This window comes from Mustelus asterias, chromosome 7 (genome assembly GCF_964213995.1).
Source record: "Mustelus asterias chromosome 7, sMusAst1.hap1.1, whole genome shotgun sequence".
Classification (NCBI taxonomy): Eukaryota; Metazoa; Chordata; class Chondrichthyes; order Carcharhiniformes; family Triakidae; genus Mustelus; species Mustelus asterias.
Genome location: NC_135807.1, coordinates 111,756,079 through 111,774,881, shown reverse-complemented (window position 1 = coordinate 111,774,881; position 18,803 = coordinate 111,756,079). Strand labels below are relative to the sequence as shown.

Sequence of the window (18,803 nt, the reverse complement as noted above, 5' to 3'; positions counted from 1 at the left end):
TTGTTGAAGTGTCAGGCTAGATTATGTTCTGAAGCACTAGAATGTGGCTTGAACCCATTACCTTCTGACTGTTTGTTAGCTGTGGTTCAGTTGCTAGCACGCTTGGCTCTGAATTACAAGTCCCATTCCAGGGCTTGAGCACAATGTGAAGGCTGACAGTCCAATGCAGTACTGAGGGAATCCTGCACTGTCAGAGGTGCTGTCTTTCAAGTGTTATATCAAGCCAAGGTCGCACCTTCCTGTTTGGGTGGATGTAAAAAATGTAAAGGCACTATTTCGATAAAGAGAAGGAGAGTCATCCCTGGTACCCTGGACAATATTGATCCCTCAATCAAAATCAGAAAAAACAGATTATCTGGTCTTTGATCAGATTTTGTGGAAGTTTGCTGAGCGCAGATTAGCTGCTCCCTCATTGCAACAATGGCTCTCCAAAAAGTACTTCATTTGCTCTAAAGCACATTGAGAAATCCATTGGTTATGAAAAGTGTATACTTTCTTTCTCAGACAAGAGTAGCATTAAATCAAGTTTGACGCTGAACACAGTGATGAGTTTCCAATGCCTGATGTTCCTCCAGGCAAATTGGTCAGTGAAAATTACAGATAAATCAGCACGAATGCAAATTCTTTTACAAACAAACTTTAAGTTTTCCGTAAGTGCAGAAAGCACTGGAATGTGCTTAATATTAATGGACAAAAAGGTGCAATTCTCCCAAAAAGATTCTAAGTGTCTAATTCGTGTGAAAACTGGAGTAAATCACGCTGGTTTTTTCAGTGTGACTTCAGAGAAGAATCTCCTACACTCTGTGCACTGCTGAATGCATTAGCGTGATTCATTCCAGAATTCAGGGGGCGGCAGCACAGCACTGAGCCGGCCACTGCACATGCGCCGATCACTGCACATGCGCCGATCTGTCAGCGCCATTCAGCTACCAATGCACTTTTAGGACCCCGTAAAACTCATTGGCCAGAATTACCCTGCCACCGTCCCAACCCCCCCCAGCTGTCCCCCATCTCCCAGCAGTCCTGTCTCCCCGCCCCCCCTGCCACAGTCCTGACCCCAAGCCCACCCCGATCGGCCTCATTCTTTCCCCCACTAATCCCTAGGCAGAGTGGCAGTGGGATCCCCATCCCCACCAATCACCCCCTAGGACCCATCCCCATTCGGCCCTGCCTCCATATGTCCCGTCCCCTTGGGCAGTGCAAAGATTCCCCCTGGGCATTGGCATCTTGCCCCCTTGGGCAGTGCCAGAGGGCCCAGGCTGGTGCTGCCAATGCCCAGCAGGCACCCCCCATGCCCTACCCTCTTGGGGGCCCCGATTGTCCCTCCCTTCACTCCAGCAGCATCGGGCTGCTAGCTCCCCAATAATGGGGAGCAACTGTAAACCCCATTGGAGTGAAATACTCCTAGCGGGGTGGGGACTTGTTAAAATCTATCCTTTTTTTAACTGGACAATTGCTAGGCTGATAAAATAGCTGCTGTTGGTCACATGCTGGTAGTTCTGGAAGATTCTGAGCAGTTCCAATGGACAAATGGAAACTTATCGCCCCCTTTTTGCATTGTATGAACATTCGAGCCAAACCAACACAAAGGTCTAGCAGATGATGCGTCTGCTGCAGCCAGCTCTGGTGAAGGCTCCTCAACTATAATCTTGTGCCAATGTTTCCAGAATTACCTGCTCAAAAGACAATGGGAGCGATTCTCCCATCTCATTACACTAAATTTTCAGCACAACGGGCTGGGAGATTCCAGTGGTGTCTAATGTGCAGGATCCGCGCTGGGCATCCCAGCCTGCTAGCGTCTCCCAGCGCCGGATTTCCAGCGGCATCAACTCCGTGCCAGAAATCGGTGGGGAGGTGCATAAATTATGGTAATTAATATTACCATATATTTTAAATTCTATTGAGCGGGCCCAGGACTGAAGTCTCAGACAAATTGGTCAGTGAAAATTACAGATAAATCAGCAAGAATGCAAATTCTTTTACAAACAAACTTTAAGTTTTCCGTAAGTGCAGAAAGCACAGGAATGTACTTAATATTAATGGACAAAAAGGGGCAATTCTCCCAAAAAGGTTCTAAGTGTCCAATTCGTGTGAAAACTGGAGCAAATCACGCTGGTTTTTTCAGTGGGACTTCAGAGAAGAATCTTCCACACTCTGTGCACTGCTGATTTTAACAAGAGAATATGGAAGAGAAACAAATATATAACGGGTGGGGAGGCGGGGTGGAGAGGTGGGGAGGTGGGGAGAGTGAATCACTGGCCCAGAGAGGACATGAACCAGATTAGCATATTTAAAACTGTATTTCAATACGCAATACTGGCACTTAGCTGGAGTCACTCATCTCCTGGTATTCGTCAACCCACCTGTGCAAGGGAAGCCAGCGGGAAGCACTATTGGTCTCCACAAACAAAGACCAAGCGTGGTGGCCTCACCAGGGGACCCTGAAACCATTGTAGCCCACTGGTGGTCAGGGGATGGCTGAGCAGTGCCTGGGCATTGCCTCCTGGCACTATCAACTCGGATGGCGCTGCCAGGGTGGCACAAACAAGGGCTTGAGCCTCTGTAGGGGGCAGGGCCGGAAAGGGGTCTCTGAAGAGGGCAGTGCCTAAGGCAATCCTATATCATGATATCACTCACTTGGGGACGGGGGCCCGATGTCGGCCATTGGGGGTGGTGGGAGGCTGGGGCGGCAATGGCAGCGAGGGTGGATGGGGGGGCGGGGAAGAGTCACCCTCATGCTTGTGTGGCGGGGGAAGAGTTGCCCCTCCGGGTCAAAGGTTAGGTGTGATTCCCATGTCTATGGGAGGGGGCTCATGATGTTCATGATGGGGCGGGGACCTTCAACTTAACTTTGAGATCGTGCACCCTCTAAAAAGGGCACCCCAGTCTCTGAGGAGCCGGTCTTGCCGGCATGTTTAGTCCCACACATCTCTTTGCCAGTGGAAATCTCCCCAGCTCCACAAAAATGACTAAGCGTGGGTGAATTGCCGGTAACCTCCATCCTCATTCGTGGCTGATATCTCCAATGCCACTGAAAGTGAGTGGAGTTTTGGCTGGAATGCCAAGTTCTCCACGGATGAGATCAGAAAACCCTGCCCTTAGCCATTTTTTGGGGAATTTGCCCCAAGTTGTTTTTTTCATGCCTTCTCCGCATTACCTGAGGGAATAAGATTATTATTGTAATTGTTTAGTTGGCCAGGAAACATCAATGCATCTTGTTATCTTTCTGTGGTGGACACAATTGTATCTTCTAGAAAGTGTCCCACAAGTAAGTTTTACAATACTAAATGAGAAAAGGTGAATCAGAAATGATGGTGGCATGATTTGTGTACTGTTTAGTTGGTATCAATATAGCTTCTGTCTAGATACATCTAAATTAATGTAAGTTCAGAGAGTTTTCCATGGTTTCAGGTTTCATAAACAAGCATTTAATGACTTCCTCTTGTGCATTCACTCTTAACATCCATGACTATTTTTAGTTTGAAGATTTGAGACCTACAAAATTGTCATTTTAATAACCACAGTTTCAACAAGGATAACTTGATAATAAACTGGATTTTCCCCAGATCGAGTTGACTTGGGAGGTTTCAAGTGCTTGCAGTTTCAGCTGTCAATAGATTGAGATTATTAATGTGCTATAAAAATAACAATGGCAGGCAGGTTCCAACTCCAGGCTTCCCAAATCCATTCCCAGAGGTTCCAATGTTCAGGAGTGTTTTATAAAGATGTGACTGGTTTAGGTCATGAGCCCATACCCCACACTTCTGAACTGTCAGGTTCCATTTTGGGGATAATAGACTCGACCTAGTGCTCCACAATTTTCATGGAGTCGGGCTAGCTTTTCAAAGATATCATGGCATCTCAGAGGTATCAGGTTTTGGAGAGGGATTCTCTGGCCTCCTCACAGTGTGTTTCTCATGGCAGGAGGTAGCACAGCATTCACTGGCAATAGGATCTTCTGGTCCCACTGCTATCAAAGGGATTTCCCATTTACTGCCACCCACACTGCCGGGAAAGCCACAGTGGGGGTGCACCATCGGTGGGGCCAGGAGATCCCACCAACATGAACAGCCGGTTAATCCCGGCCATTGTCTGCATGAGGGAACCTTTTGAAAGGCAAGTTCAAAAGTCCTCCTCATTCATGCTCCCCCGATACCAAAGAATACCTTTCCTCCAACCCGCATGGCTCCTCGTGCCCTCTATGCTGAGCCATGATAACTCCATACCCATACACTGTATAAAAGCAATGAAGCCTATAGCAACAGTAGGATGTGGGAGGAAGGGTTTCTAAAACTAGTCATTTATAGCTTTCCACCTTCTTTAAAAGAACCCCTTTTTACTATAGACTGATAATAGTGTCAATCCTCCAGACTCATTAAAGTATCAGTAACTGTAACTGCGGCATGGTAGCACAATGGTTAGCACTGCTGCCGCACAGTGCCAGGGACCTGGGCTCAATTCTGGCTTTGGGTGACTGGAGTTTACACGTTCTCCCCATGTCTGCATGGGGTTCCTCTGGGTGCTCTGGTTTTCTCCCACAGTCCAAAGATGTGCAAGTTAGGTGGTTTGGCCATGCTAAATTGCCGTTCAGTGTCCAAGATGTGGAGATTAGGGGAATTGGCAGGATAAATGTGGGATTATGGGTTTAGGGCAGGGGGTGGGCCTGGGTAAAGATGCTGGATAAAAAGAATCATTGCAGGCTCGATGGGCCAAATGGCCTCCTTCTGCATTTTAGGGATTATGAAATGGAGAGCATAGATCAGAGAGCTAGAACTGTCAATCAAGCAATACATTCCCGAGGGCACAGATGTTTCAATAGGCTAATGGACTTCTGGGCTCTCAGGCAAGCCTCATTATGTATTCTTGACTGAGAGAGCATGTTTGAGGACCATAAATTGGCATGGGAACATGAAGGACCATAGGTGTAGGTGCGGAAGGCATGGGTGGAGGATGGATGGTGGGTAGTATGAGGAGTGAGATCTGGAGCACCTTTTTTTAAATAATTGATACAAAGTCTGACAGCACCGAAATGTGCTTTATAAACAATCCACCTCAGCATCCAACAGCCCCTGTTACTTTCTCCACACTTTTTCCTGATTTGGCTAGCCCAACTCCAGCCAACATCTGACAGTCGCCTTCCAAATGAAAACCTTATGCTTTCAATAGGCTGTGCCAGGAACTTTTCCAACTCTCACGGTCTTCCTTGAGGATGAAAATCCAGCCCAATGATTTTTAATGGAAGGGTTTCTTTGAGCATTTATAAATATTGTTCAGTGACAGAGCTAAGTGATTCAACAACCAACAGATTAGGTATAAGCTTTGCAACATCCAGTCCAGTATTATGGTAGACAATTAAACAAGTCACTGGAATAATAGGTTCCACAAATCCTCAATGATAAGGGAGCTCAGCATCTCAGTGCAAAAGATAAGGCTGAAGCATTTGAAACAATCTACAGAAGTGCCAACTGGATGATTCATCTCGTCCTCCTCCAGAGGTCCCCAGCATCGTAGATGTCAATCCTCAGCAAATTCAAATCACTGCATGTGACATTAAGGAAAGATTGGAGGCACTGGATACTGCAAAGGCTATGGGCTCTGAAACTATTCCGGCAATAGTAATGAAGATTTGTGTTCCAGAACTTGCCTTACCCCTCGCCAAGCTCTTCTAGTACAGTTGCAACACTGGCATCTATCCGACAACGTGGAAAAGTCCTGTACTTGAAAAGCAGAGTTCTGTGGTCAAGATAATCACTCCAATCTGAACAAACACATACTGTTCCATGGTCTGATTAATGCTTTGGTAAACAATTTCACAAAGTCACTTCATCGTGTTCATGCTTCTTCAGAAATAATTTCATTTCGGCTCCCAGTTTGCGTTTGTTTAAAAGTTCAGTTAAAAGTCTCATTAGTTCCTGGGATATGAACCTTGGTCTATTTCTGATGATTGTCCATTTACAAGCTGTCTTTGCTGTCCAGTTACTTGACCTTTAACATCAGCTCCTTTTAAGTTAAATGTGTTCTTGCTGAAGTATTGGGTATAACACAGCATAGAAACATTGAGGTCGACAGCACAGAAAACATCCTTTTGGCCCATCACATCTGCGCTGATCAAGGACAAACAATCAACTAATCTAATCCCATATAGCATCATAGAACCTGTTTTTTTACATTCTGCGACTTGAATGAGCTACATCTAGGATGTCCAGGCCTGAATGTAACAAGGAGAAAGTTAAGTCATTACAAAAAGCTGCAAGTCTAAGACTCTCTTTGAAGAAGAAAACAACACTTAAATTTGCCAAATATGCATAAATTTCTGACAACAAATGAACTAGAGTTGCAGGATAGTGTTAAAGATAACACCAACACCCACAGTGCCATTAGGAAAGCTTTTGACCAAGCGACAGTTAAAGAATATAGTTAATATAGATCCAAGCCAGGGTAGTGCATTACTTGGAGGAGGACTTGCAAACGGTGGTGTTCCCATGCATTTTCAGCTCTTGTCCTTTTAGATTGTAGAGGCTGCAGATTTGGAAGGTGCTGTCAGAGGAGGCTTGTGTTTTGTTGCAGTGCATCTTGCATATGGTACACACTACTGTCATTGTGCACCAGTGGTGGAAGAAGTAAATGTTTAAGGTGCTGGATGGGCTGCTGATCAAACAGGCTGCTTTGTCCTGGGTGATGTTGAGCTTTTTGAATGTTGTTGGAGCTGCACTCATACAGGTAAGTGATGAAATTTCCATTCTCATTCATACTTACCAAGTGGGAGTCAGGAGAAGCAGCAGCAGAGAGGCATACCTGTTCAGGACATGCAAAGCAAAGGATAAAGCAAGACCCAGGTTAGGGTCCTTTACTTACCAAGAGGGAGTTGGGAGAAGCAGCAGCAGAGAGGGGACCTGTTTGGGACTTGTGAAAGAGAGGATAAAGCGAAACCCAGGCTTGGGACCTTCACTTACCAAGAGGGAGTTGGGAGAAGTAGCAGAGGGGATTTGTTTGGGACTTGCGAAGGAACGCAGCTGTAACTTCCAACATATGCTGAGCTTCAGAGAGAAAATAATTCAAATTGTGACCTCACAAGAAATCCATAAATTGATTGTTTGGTGAGTAATTGCAGTTCCAGACTATCTGTAAGAAGTTGGAATTTTAAAAAATGTAAAATTTTAAATAACCCTAAACTACCTACGGAAGTGAAATGGAAGTATGAAGCAATGAGTCCATTAATTATTTTATTCTTAGCTGATAGCAATGGATTACTATGGTATAAATTAGTTTAATAAATGATGGTAAGAGGAGGAATTAATTTAATTCAAAATTAATTAAGGAAATAATCAATCAGTTACTTAAATGAGATATAATAAGAGAGATATTTGAATCATCAATATTCACGGGTGAGGTGCCTGAAGATTGGAGAGTGGCAAATGTTGTGCCTTTGTTTAAAAAGGGCAGCAGGGAAAAGCCTGGGAACTACAGGCCAGTGAGCCTCACATCAGTGGTGGGTAAATTGTTGGAAGATATTTTGAGAGACAGGATCTACAGGCATTTAGAGACGCAAGGACTGATTAGGGACAGTCAGCATGGCTTTATGAGTGGAAAATCATGTCTTACAACTTTAATTGAGCTTTTTGAAGGGGTAACCAAGAAGGTAGATGAGGGCAGTGCAGTTGATGTTGTCTACATGGACTTTAGCAAGGCCTTTGACAAGGTACCGCATGGTAGGTTGTTGCATAAGGTTAAATCTCACGGGATTCAGGGTGAGGTATCTAAATGGATGCAAAATTGGGTTCTTGACAGAAGCCAGAGGGTGGTTGTAGAGAGTTATTTTTCAAACTGGAGGCCTGTGACCAGCGGTGTGCCTCAGGGATCAGTGCTGAGTCCACTGTTATTTGTCATTTATATTAATGACTTGGATGAGAATATAGGAGGCATGGTTAGTAAGTTTGCAGATGACACTAAGATTGGTGGCATAGTGGAGAGTGAAGAAAGTTATCTCCAATTGCAACTGGATCTTGATCAATTGGGCCAGTGGGCTGACGAATGGCAGATGGAGTTTAATTTAGACAAATGTGAGGTGATGCATTTTGGTAGATTGAACCAGGGCAGGACTTACTCAGTTAATGGTAGGCCGTTGGGGAGAGTTACAGAACAAAGAGATCTAGGGGTACATGTTCATAGCTCCTTGAAAGTGGAGTCACAGGTGGACAGAGTGGTGAAGAAGGCATTCGGCATGCTTGGTTTCGTCGGTCAGAACATTGAATACAGGAGTTGGAATGTCTTGTTGAAGTTGTACAAGACATTGGTAAGGCCACACTTGGAATACTGTGTGCAATTCTGGTCACCCTATTATAGAAAGGACATTATTAAACTAGAAAGAGTGCAGGAAAGATTTACTAGGATGCTACCAGGACTTGATGGATTGAGTTATAAGGAGAGGCTGGATAGACTGGGACTTTGTTCTGTGGAGCGCAGGAGGCTGAGGCGTGATCTTATAGAGGTCTATAGAATAATGAGGGGCATAGACAAGGTAGATAGTCAATATCTTTTCCCAAAGGTAGGGGAGTCTAAAACTAGAGGGCATAGGTTTAAGGGGAGAGATACAAAAGTGTCCAGAGGGGCAATTTTTTCACACACAAGCTGCCAGAGGTAGTAGTAGAGGCGGGTACAATTTTGTCTTTTAAAAAGCATTTAGATAGTTACATGGGTAAGATGGGTATAGAGGGATATGGGCCAAATGCGGGCAATTGGAATTAACTTACGGGTTTTTAAAAAAAGGGCGGCATGGACAAGTTGGGCCGAAGGGCCTGTTTCCATGCTGTAAACCTCTATGACTCTAAGTGTGGCAGGAAGGTACAGAGTGTGCCAGCAGTTAAAACTAGACATTGTGAAAATAACAAGAAAGAATTAAAGGTACTTAATCGAAATGCACCCAGCATTTACAATAAGGTAGATGAATTGATGACACAAAGTGAAGAAAACAAGTATGACCTAATTGTCATTACAGAGATGTGGCTGCAGGGTGACCAAGGCTGAGAACTGATTGTTCAAGGGTCTTCAACATTTAGGAAGGATAGGCAAAAAAGAAAAGGAGCTGGGGTTGCATTGTTAATAAAGGGTGGATCAGTACATTAGTGAGAGCGGATCTTTGATTGGAAGCTCAGGATGTAGAATCAGTTTGGGTGGATCCAAAAAGAACAAAAGGCAACACATTGGTAGGAGTTGTTTATAAGCCACCAAATTGTAGTGGTAACGTACAACATAGTATAAATCAGGAAATTAGATGTGCATATATCAAGGCTAATACACTATTCATGGAGTACTTCAATCTACATATAGAATGGATAAGCCTAATAGCACTATTGCTGGGGAAGACAAATTCCTGGAATCTAAATGCAATGGTTTTCTAGTATGTTAAGGAACCAACTGGACAACAGGCCATTTTATATCTGCTATTGTACAATGAGAAAGTGCTAATTAATAACATTGTTGTAAAGGAGCCTTTAGTAAAGAGTGAGCATAACATTATGGAATTTACATAATGTGATGTAGTTCTATCCAAAACTAAAGTCATTAATATATGCAAGAGAAAACCCAAAGGTATGATGGATAAGTTGGTTGAGGTAGATTTGGGAAGAACATTAAATGGTATGATGGGAGACAGGTAATACTGAGCATTTAAGAACTGAAACATGGTTTGCAGCAAATTTGCATTATTTTAAGGCATCCAAAGCCAGGAAGAAAAGTAATTCAATACTGGCTAACAAGAGAAGTTATGGATTCTATTAGATCAATGGAAAAGAAATATAGGTTGGAATGGGGGAGGTGGGGAGTGGGGGGGGGGGGTGGAGGGGGGTCCACTGCCACCCTGCCTGTGATCAGTGGGGGTGAAAAGGGGTCCGCTGCCATTCTGCCTGTGATCAGTGGGGGGGGGGGGGGGGGGGGAGTCCGCTGCCACTCTGCTTGAGGTCGGTGGGGGGGGAGCAGGGAGGGGCCCACGATCGGTCTGAGTGGCGAGGGTGTGGGGGAGATAAGGGGGTCAGTAATGTTGTGGGGGCTGGGCAATGTCTGTGGGGACCAAGGGGAGGCATTATCTGGCCTGGGAGGGATGTGCCAAGGGAGCAGCATCCTATCATTTCTTTTGCGCATGCGCAGTTGGAGGTGCCGATCGGAGCTGTAGGATTTCAAGACGCATTAAGCCCCAGCCACAGGCTCCTGCAGCGCGATTCGGAGTCACTGATATTTTTGCAGGCAGAGTGCGTATGGGGGCACCTCAGAACAGGTCTAAAAGTCAGATCTGAAACACTCCCAGTTTCAAGTCCACCCAGCACTTAGAATCAAAATGGTAAAATAGGACCCATTGTTTCTCTCCCCACACATGCTGCCAGACCTGCTTTGTTTCTCCAGCACTTTCTGTTTTTATTTCAGATCTCCGGCATTCGCAGTGTTTTGCTTCTATTTAAGTTGTATGTGTGTGTTTTATGATTGTAAATTTTTATATTGCTTGAACATTAAAATATGAAATCGATAAGTTGATAGGGGTACGCAGACAGCTGGGGGATCTGGATGAGAGTATGTAAAATTGGAAACCACTGTATGAGGCAATACCCTTCCACTCGAGTGTACAAATCATGCTGTTCTCTCAGTCATGTCTCAGAAGAGGTCTGCTGGAGAAGGCAATGTTTCAGGAAGGGCAATAAAATTAGCAGACATCAGAGGACTTTCTAAATACATCATGTGAACCTATGATCAGGAGAGCAGATGGTATTTATGAAATTGCACTCCAACCATTCTACCTGTGCTGTATCCTGGAAATAAGTGGCCAGATGATCAGTGGGAAGGCAGAGTTGGTGGTATCTATTAAAACTTGTAACCCCCCAAAAATGTTACCCAAATTGCTGAGAAGACAAGTTCTATATTTGTTTCCACATGGTATCCCCAGGCTGAAAGACCACTTTGGTCTGGAGGAGTCTGTATCAGGGCGTTGGGTGCAATTGCTTAAGATGCAGTCGCTCCTGGTGAGAAACTCATCTCAGCAATGGTCATTGAAGATGAAATTGGATTTGCTGCAACTCTTGCCATCTGTCTCAGATCTCCGAGACGATCATGAATGTTTCCTTGCAACTGATGTACATCCAATATCCTTTCCAGAGTAGAAGCCTCAATAAGTAGGCTTACATCACAAATAGGCTTGTATTAACACAGCAGTAAAGTTACTGTGAAAATTCCCTAGTCGCCAAACTCCGGCATCCGTTCAGGTACATTGAGGGAGAATTTAGCATGGCCAGTGCGCCTAACCAGCACACCTTTCAGACTATGGGAGTAAACCAGGGCACCCAGAGGAAACCCACACAGATACAGGGACAACATGCTGACTCCACACACACAGTGATCTAAGCTGGGAATAGAACTCGGGTCCCTGGCACTGTGGGGCAGCAGTACGAACCATAATGAGGTATTGAGGGGCTGACTTTTGCAGACTCACTTAAGAGCCACTTTTGAGATCTGATATTTTTATATATTCATTCATGGGATGTGTGTGTTACTGTCTAGGCCAGCATTTATTCCTCATTCATAATTGCCCTTGAGAAGTGGTAATGAACCACTTTCTTGAACTGCTGCAGTCCATGTAGTGTAGGTACACACACAGTGCAGTTAGAGAGGAAGCTCTGGGATTTTCACCTCGGAAGCAATTTCAATCGAAAACTTTGTGAACTTTGCACGCAGACATGTGCAGAGAAAAAAGGGAAAGTGGATTTCTTCTTCTCAATAAGTAGCATTCACCAAGGGTCGGGGAAAGGAGCTGCACAAAGTGCAAAATGCTGCGGCCCATGCCCTCAACAAACCCGGGGTCCTAAGCTCAATCCCACCCCTCTGTGGAAGCATCAGACAGCCATATCCACTGACAGAATGGCCTGCCTCTGAAATGATGTGGAGATGCCGGCGTTGGACTGGGGTAAGCACAATAAGAAGTTTCACAACACCGGGTTAAAGCCCAACAGGTTTATTTGGTAGCACAAGCCACAAGCTTTCGGAGCGCTGTTCCTTGATCAGGTGAGTGGGAGTCGTGTTCACAAACAGGACTATAAAGACATAAACTCAATTTACAAGATAATGGTTGGATTGCGAGTCTTTACAGGCAATCAAGTCTTAAAGGTACAGACAATGTGAATGGAGAGAGGGTTAAGCACAGGTTAAAGAGATGTGTATTGTCTCCAGCCAGGACAGTTAGTGAGATTTTGCAAGCCCAGGCAAGTCATGGGGGTTACAGATAGTGTGACATGAACCCAAGATCCCGGTTGAGGCCGTCCTCATCAGTGCGGAACTTGGCTATCAGTTTCTGCTCAGCGATTCGGCGTTGTCGTGTGTCGTGAAGGCTGCCTTGGAGAATGCTTACCCGAAGATCAGAGGCTGGGTCGTTTGCTGCAGACAATGGTCTGTTTGAGGTTGTGCGGTTGTTTCAAGGCCAGAAGTGGGGGTGTGGGGATGGCTTTGTGAGATGAGGCACCCCCTATGGACAAGCCCTCCGTATACACAGGATCTGCTCAGATGAGGAGGATCGCAACAGACGCCTCCAGACGCTGAAAGATGCCTTCATAAGAACAGGATATGGTGCTCGACTCATCGATCGACAGTTCCGACGGGCCACAGCGAAAAACCGCACCGACCTCCTCAGAAGACAAACACAGCGGACAGAGTACCCTTATTTGTTCAGTACTTCCCCAGAGCAGAGAAGCTATGACATCTTCTCCGGAGCCTTCAACATGTCATCGATGAAGTCGAACATCTCGCCAAGGCCATCCCCACACCCCCACTTCTTGCCTTCAAACAACCGCACAATCTCAAGCAGACCATTGTCCGCAGCAAACTACACAGCCTTCAGGAGAACAGTGACCACGACACCCCACAAGCCTACCACAGCAACCTCTGCAAGACATGCCGGATCATCTCATGTGAGAACACCATTTACCAGGTACACGATATATACTCTTGCAACTCGGCCAACATTGTCTACCTGATACGCTGCAGGAAAGTATGTCCCGAGGCATGCTACATTGGGGAGACCATGCAGACGCTACGACAATGGATGAATGAACACCGCTTGACAATCAGCAGGCAAGAGTGTTCTCTTCCTGTTGGGGAACACTTCAGCGGTCACGGGCATTCGGCCTCTGATCTTTGGGTAAGCGCTCTCCAAGGCGGCCTTCACAACACATAACAACGCAAAATCACTGAACAGAAACTGATAGCCAAGTTCCGCACACATGAGGATGGCCTCAACCGGGATCTTGGGTCCATGTCACACTATCTGTAACCCCCACGACTTGCCTGGGCTTGCAAAATCTCACTAATTATCCTGTCTGGAGACAATACACATCTCTTTAACCTGTGCTTAACCCTCTCTCCACTCACATTGTCTGTACCTTTAAGACTTGATTACCTGTAAAGACTCGCATTCCAACCATTATCTTGTAAATTGAGTTTGTATCTTTATATGCCCTGTTTGTGAACACGACTCCCACTCACCTGATGAAGGAGCAGCGCTCCGAAAGCTTGTGACCGCTGGCTTGTACTACCAAATAAACCTGTTGGACTTTAATCTGGTGTTGTGAGACTTCTTACTGCCGCTGAAACCCAGCTGCTTTTCCTAATCTGATGGGGTTTCTGGACACAACATCCTAATTCAATGATGGGCAACTTAGGCGAGTGGTTGGGCCGCATGAGTGAACCTCCTTCATCTCAGTGGGCTGTAAGGTTGAAATCGGCGATGTGCACTAACACGACCCCAAAAATAATATTAAATACATTTAATACATGCTGTATATTTCATAATGAGTTACAGAAAATGCTGAATCATTCATATATTAATAGAACTTCATCAACTTCAAATGGGAGTAATATTTACTCCCACCTAACATATATTACAATTTAGTGCACTTGTCAAAACTAGTACCAGCTACAACTAAACGTTATACGTTTCTTAATTACACAAATATGTGCATTAGGTTTTTATTTTATATTTATTTATTCATTTTTATTCCCCTTTATTTACCTTCATTGATAAACCCCATTGTTCCTGATAACCTTTACTACTACTCTTCTAAAAACTATGAAGAAAACTTTACAATGAATTGTAAAAGTATCCAAAGATAAATGAGGAAAACAAATAAAATAATCACCTACCAATTGCTCTGTTTTCAGCCTCATTCTTTCCCGGTCCTTTTACCCCAAAGCTCCGCTTTCAGCCTCACTGTTTCCTGCACCTTTTTATCTCCAGGTTTCGCTTTCAGCCTCACTGTTTCCTGTGCTCTTTTATCTCCAGGCTCTGCTCTCAATCATTCTCACATTCTTTTGTCCTCGGGGCTCCACGCTCTCTCTCGTAAATTCCGCCATCTATCAACAAAACATCTCATGGGCCACACTCAAAATCCTGATGGGCCGCTTGTGGCCTGTGGGCCGCAGGTTGCCCGCCACTAGCCTAATTGGCTCTCTCCAGAGATAAGCATACCAGTGCCAATGCAACTGCCTCTCACCCCCACCTCACCGCCTCTTCAGGACTGTGGTCAGCCCTACTGCAGTGTGCTGAGTCCATAAACAGCACAGACAAAGAGGATACAGGACTGGAACTGCCTCAGGCTAATGCTCAAATGATGCTGATGAAGTGGGTACATGAAAATAGCACAGCCTCCACCTTGATCTCTGTGGGTGCAGGTGGACCACAAATAGTGAACCCGCCCCCTGCCATTTTTAAACTGGGAAGTGAAACCAGGAATCATGCACCAATCGAATACTTCACTGATATTCTTGTTTTTACATGGGATTGTTGTTTGCAGTGATTGTGAGATTCAAGTCTTTTGGATATTGCTGTCTGGATATTGCAGCGAGCCAGGGCCAGTAGAGTTGGTTACATAATATAAATGACCAAATTATATGTAATTGACAAATCTTGGTTATAAAGTGTATAATAGTGAAACCTGATGGACTTTGTCAAAGAGGCATAGAGTATAAAAGCTTGGATGTTTTTCAGAACCCAAATAAAACCCTGCTGTGACTTTGGTTCCCAATTCTGGGCACCAGGAGGGTGTGAGGACTTTGTAGAGGGTTCAAGAAGAGGTTCCAAGAATGAAGGATTACAGAGAAGCTCAGATTGTTCTCCTCAAATCCAAGAAGCATTAGGAGATTTGATGGAAGTAGAAACAATTATGAAGGTTTTAGGTAGAAAGTATCGAAATTGTTTCCAATGGCCGAGGGATTGGTAATCAGATGGCCCAGATTTACCTTCATTTAAGTTGATTGGCTAAAGAGTCAGAGGTGACATGAGAAATACTTTTACATGAAGAGTGGTTAGGATTTGGAAAGCGCTCCCTCTTTGATATTGTGTTGGATACAAATTCCAATTCATGTTCAAAAGGAAATTGGATAAATATTTGGAGAAAGAAAAAAGGGAAAGAATAGTGTCAGGGGTGTGGTAGAACTGAATTGATAATTCTTTGAAAGAATTGAGACTGACTCAAAGGGCTATGAGGGCCTCCGACTGTACTAAACTATTCTATAGGGCCCAAAGCGCATTGCAAAGGCACTCGATGAAAGCTAATTGAGAGTTTAAGGGGAGGACACGGGCCCTTAAACAGGAGAAGCACCAGAGTCCATGATTTCTCTTCCTCGCTCTGGCATATACACACAAAAAATTGAAACTAAACTAAATTGAACTGAAAAATTTTAGTTCAGGAACAGAATATCCCCAGAAGGCAACAAGGTCCTTCTTTAAATATGCAGACTGGGCTCCCAATAATGCAGCTAGAGCCTGCAATACTAACCTGAAGCCTGAGTTGGGAAGCCATTTTGACCTCCTCTTTTGACCAAATCAAATGGAAATAGGAACTGGTGTTCGGAAAGGCCCATAAAGGTAAAATTATTTTCTTTCTTTTCGTAATATTTGGAAAGAGCATGACTGCTTCACTGAGTACCATGTGGGTGACAAGTGTCCCCTCTGGTCTGAATCTGTCCTTCAGTCCTTGGTCACAATGCTGTGCTGACTGCATTCCTTAATAAGACCATAAGACCATAAGACATAGGAGCGGAAGTAAGGCCATTCGGCCCATCGAGTCCACTCCACCATTCAATCATGGTTGATTTCAACTCCATTTACCCGCTCTCTCCCCATAGCCCTTAATTCCTCGAGAAATCAAGAATTTATCAATTTCTGTCTTGAAGACGCTCAACGTCTCGGCCTCCACAGCCCTCTGTGGCAATGAATTCCACAGACCCACCACTCTCTGGCTGAAGAAATTTCTCCTCATCTCTGTTCTAAAGTGACTCCCTTTTATTCTAAGGCTGTGCCCCCGCGTCCTAGTCTCCCCTGTTAATGGAAACAACTTCCCTACGTCCATCCTATCTAAGCCGTTCATTATCTTGTAAGTTTCTATCAGATCTCCCCTCAACCTCCTAAACTCCAATGAATATAATCCCACGATCCTCAGACGTTCATCGTATGTCAGGCCTACCATTCCTGGGATCATCCGTGTGAATCTCCGCTGGACCCGCTCCAGTGCCAGTATGTCCTTCCTGAGGTGTGGGGCCCAAAATTGCTCACAGTACTCCAAATGGGGCCTAACCAGTGCTTTATAAAGCCTCAGAAGTACATCCCTGCTTTTGTATTCCAAGCCTCTTGAGATAAATGACAACATTACATTTGCTTTCTTAATTACGGACTCAACCTGCAAGTTTACCTTTAGAGAATCCTGGACTAGGACTCCCAAGTCCCTTTGCACTTTAGCATTATGAATTTTGTCACCGTTTAGAAAATAGTCCATGCCTCTATTCTTTTTTCCAAAGTGTACAACCTCGCACTTGCCCACGTTGAATTTCATCAGCCACTTCTTGGACCACTCTCCAAAACTGTCTAAATCTTTCTGCAGCCTCCCCACCTCCTCAATACTACCTGCCCCTCCACCTATCTTTGTATCATCGGCAAACTTGGCCAGAATGCTCCCAGTCCCGTCATCTAGATCGTTAATATATAAAGAGAACAGCTGTGGCCCCAACACTGAACCCTGCGGGACACCACTTGTCACCGGTTGCCATTCTGAGAAAGAACCTTTTATCCCAACTCTCTGCCTTCTGTCTGACAGCCAATGCTAGAGATAATTTCATTGGGTATATAGCAGTGGATTCTAACAGGTAGCTCGTCTCATCAGGTTTTAGGTAGATGACTGGTTCTTAGCATGTAGAAGAGACTTGGGATAAAAATATTCTGGGCAGGCTGGATACTCAAACTGCATCAATCCAACCCTCTATTAAAATCACCAATGTAGTACCTTCCGCATAGCATAAAAAACACAATGCTGCGAGCATGTCATAAATAGCAAATCAAGCACACATCTTGATTTATAAATGAACCGTTGGATCACTTTTAAAATTGGGACCAAGTTCCTCTTTAAAGTGCCTTTTCATCAAGTATTTATTCACGTTTTTTAAAATATGCTGCACTTTTATCCTTGCGTATCATCCTTAATTAAGAGATTGGTTTGTTTTTTTCTTACAGCATCGGCTAGGACGGGACTCTCAACGAGGATCAGACAACATCTCCAACAAGTCATCAGACAGCGACGTGAGTGACGTGTCTGCGGTGTCAAGGACGAGCAGTGCTTCGCGAATGAGCAGTACAAGTTACATGTCTGTGCAATCTGAGCATCCTCGGACAACCAGGAAGATCAGGTGAGACCCAGTGACAGTGGCGTATTACACACAACACAGTTCTATGGGATCTGTGTCAAATTGAAATAGTTCGATTGGTGATATGGGGCATTCTTTTTTTCATTTGAGATGTCTTTTATGTTCAGTTTGCTGCACAGCAATGACATTTCAAACTTGTAAAGATCCCAACATAATAACATCATTGCTTGGTGTTAAGGTTAGGGTAGATGACGAAGCTGCTTACTGTGCCTAGGCTTATACATCCTGCTGAGGCAAATGGGTCATAGCACACAATAGAAGAAACCTGAGCTGCTTCAGTTGACAAAAACCCTCCAAACTGCTAAAAGGTTAGCATATACGTTCCTGTAACAGATACATCAGTGTCTGACATCTGAAATGCAAATATGGGAAATTCGGAAATGCACAGCAGATTTAATCAACAATGAAAAGAGAAAAGGGTCAGATTAATATCTCCGGCATATGTTTGTTGTGCCAATTGAACCTCTTTCCTCAAGAAATGAATCAATTGTTTTCTCTTTTTCAGAAACTGAGAGATATGCTCTATATTTCCACTATTTTCTGTTTCTTCCCTTTAGATGGTAATCATCAAACATTGTTAAATCAAACTAGCCTCTTGCCGACAAGTTTTCATCAGGAAAATATACAAAATAAATTGTGAAGGAGAACATTTTTGCATTAAGTGCTTGATGTATTATTACAGATTCTGAACAGACATAAACACCTTAATTAGTTCCAAAAGCTTTCTGCTGGCTGAAGTAAAATGTTGACTGATTTGCACATAGCCTAATACAGCACTTCCTCATTTCCCACCAATCCTATGGTTACTTATTAACCTGCTCAAATGACATATTTCTGTCTAAAGCATAAGGGCCAGTTTTTGCTGACGCCTCTGCTTCATCTGACCAATGGACCTGTGCTGTACGCCTTTCCTGAGAAACACTTGTGAAAACATATGGGAAGAGCTAGAACGGGAAGAAGTACTCAAAAGCTGTGGAGAGTAATTATTCTTCTGAAGGAGCATATGAGATTTTACCGTGGACACAACAGATAAACCAACAGCATAAGAAGGGATTCATTTTTAAGCTCAATAATAATGC

At 44.3% G+C, this 18,803-nt stretch overlaps 1 protein-coding gene across 20 annotated transcripts in view; it reads left to right on the top strand.

Moving 5' to 3' along the window:
* The window catches only part of rims2a (regulating synaptic membrane exocytosis 2a), a 702,781-nt gene that overhangs the window by 479,796 nt on the left and 204,182 nt on the right, over positions 1–18,803 (top strand). For 11 of the 20 annotated variants that reach the window (XM_078216669.1, XM_078216668.1, XM_078216667.1 and 8 more), the window contains one exon: positions 17,534–17,706. The exons of the other annotated variants lie outside the window; for them this stretch is intronic. In XM_078216669.1, coding sequence (XP_078072795.1) covers positions 17,534–17,706 — 173 coding nt within the window. The remainder of the gene's footprint in view (positions 1–17,533; positions 17,707–18,803) is intronic. 20 annotated transcript variants of the gene reach the window in all.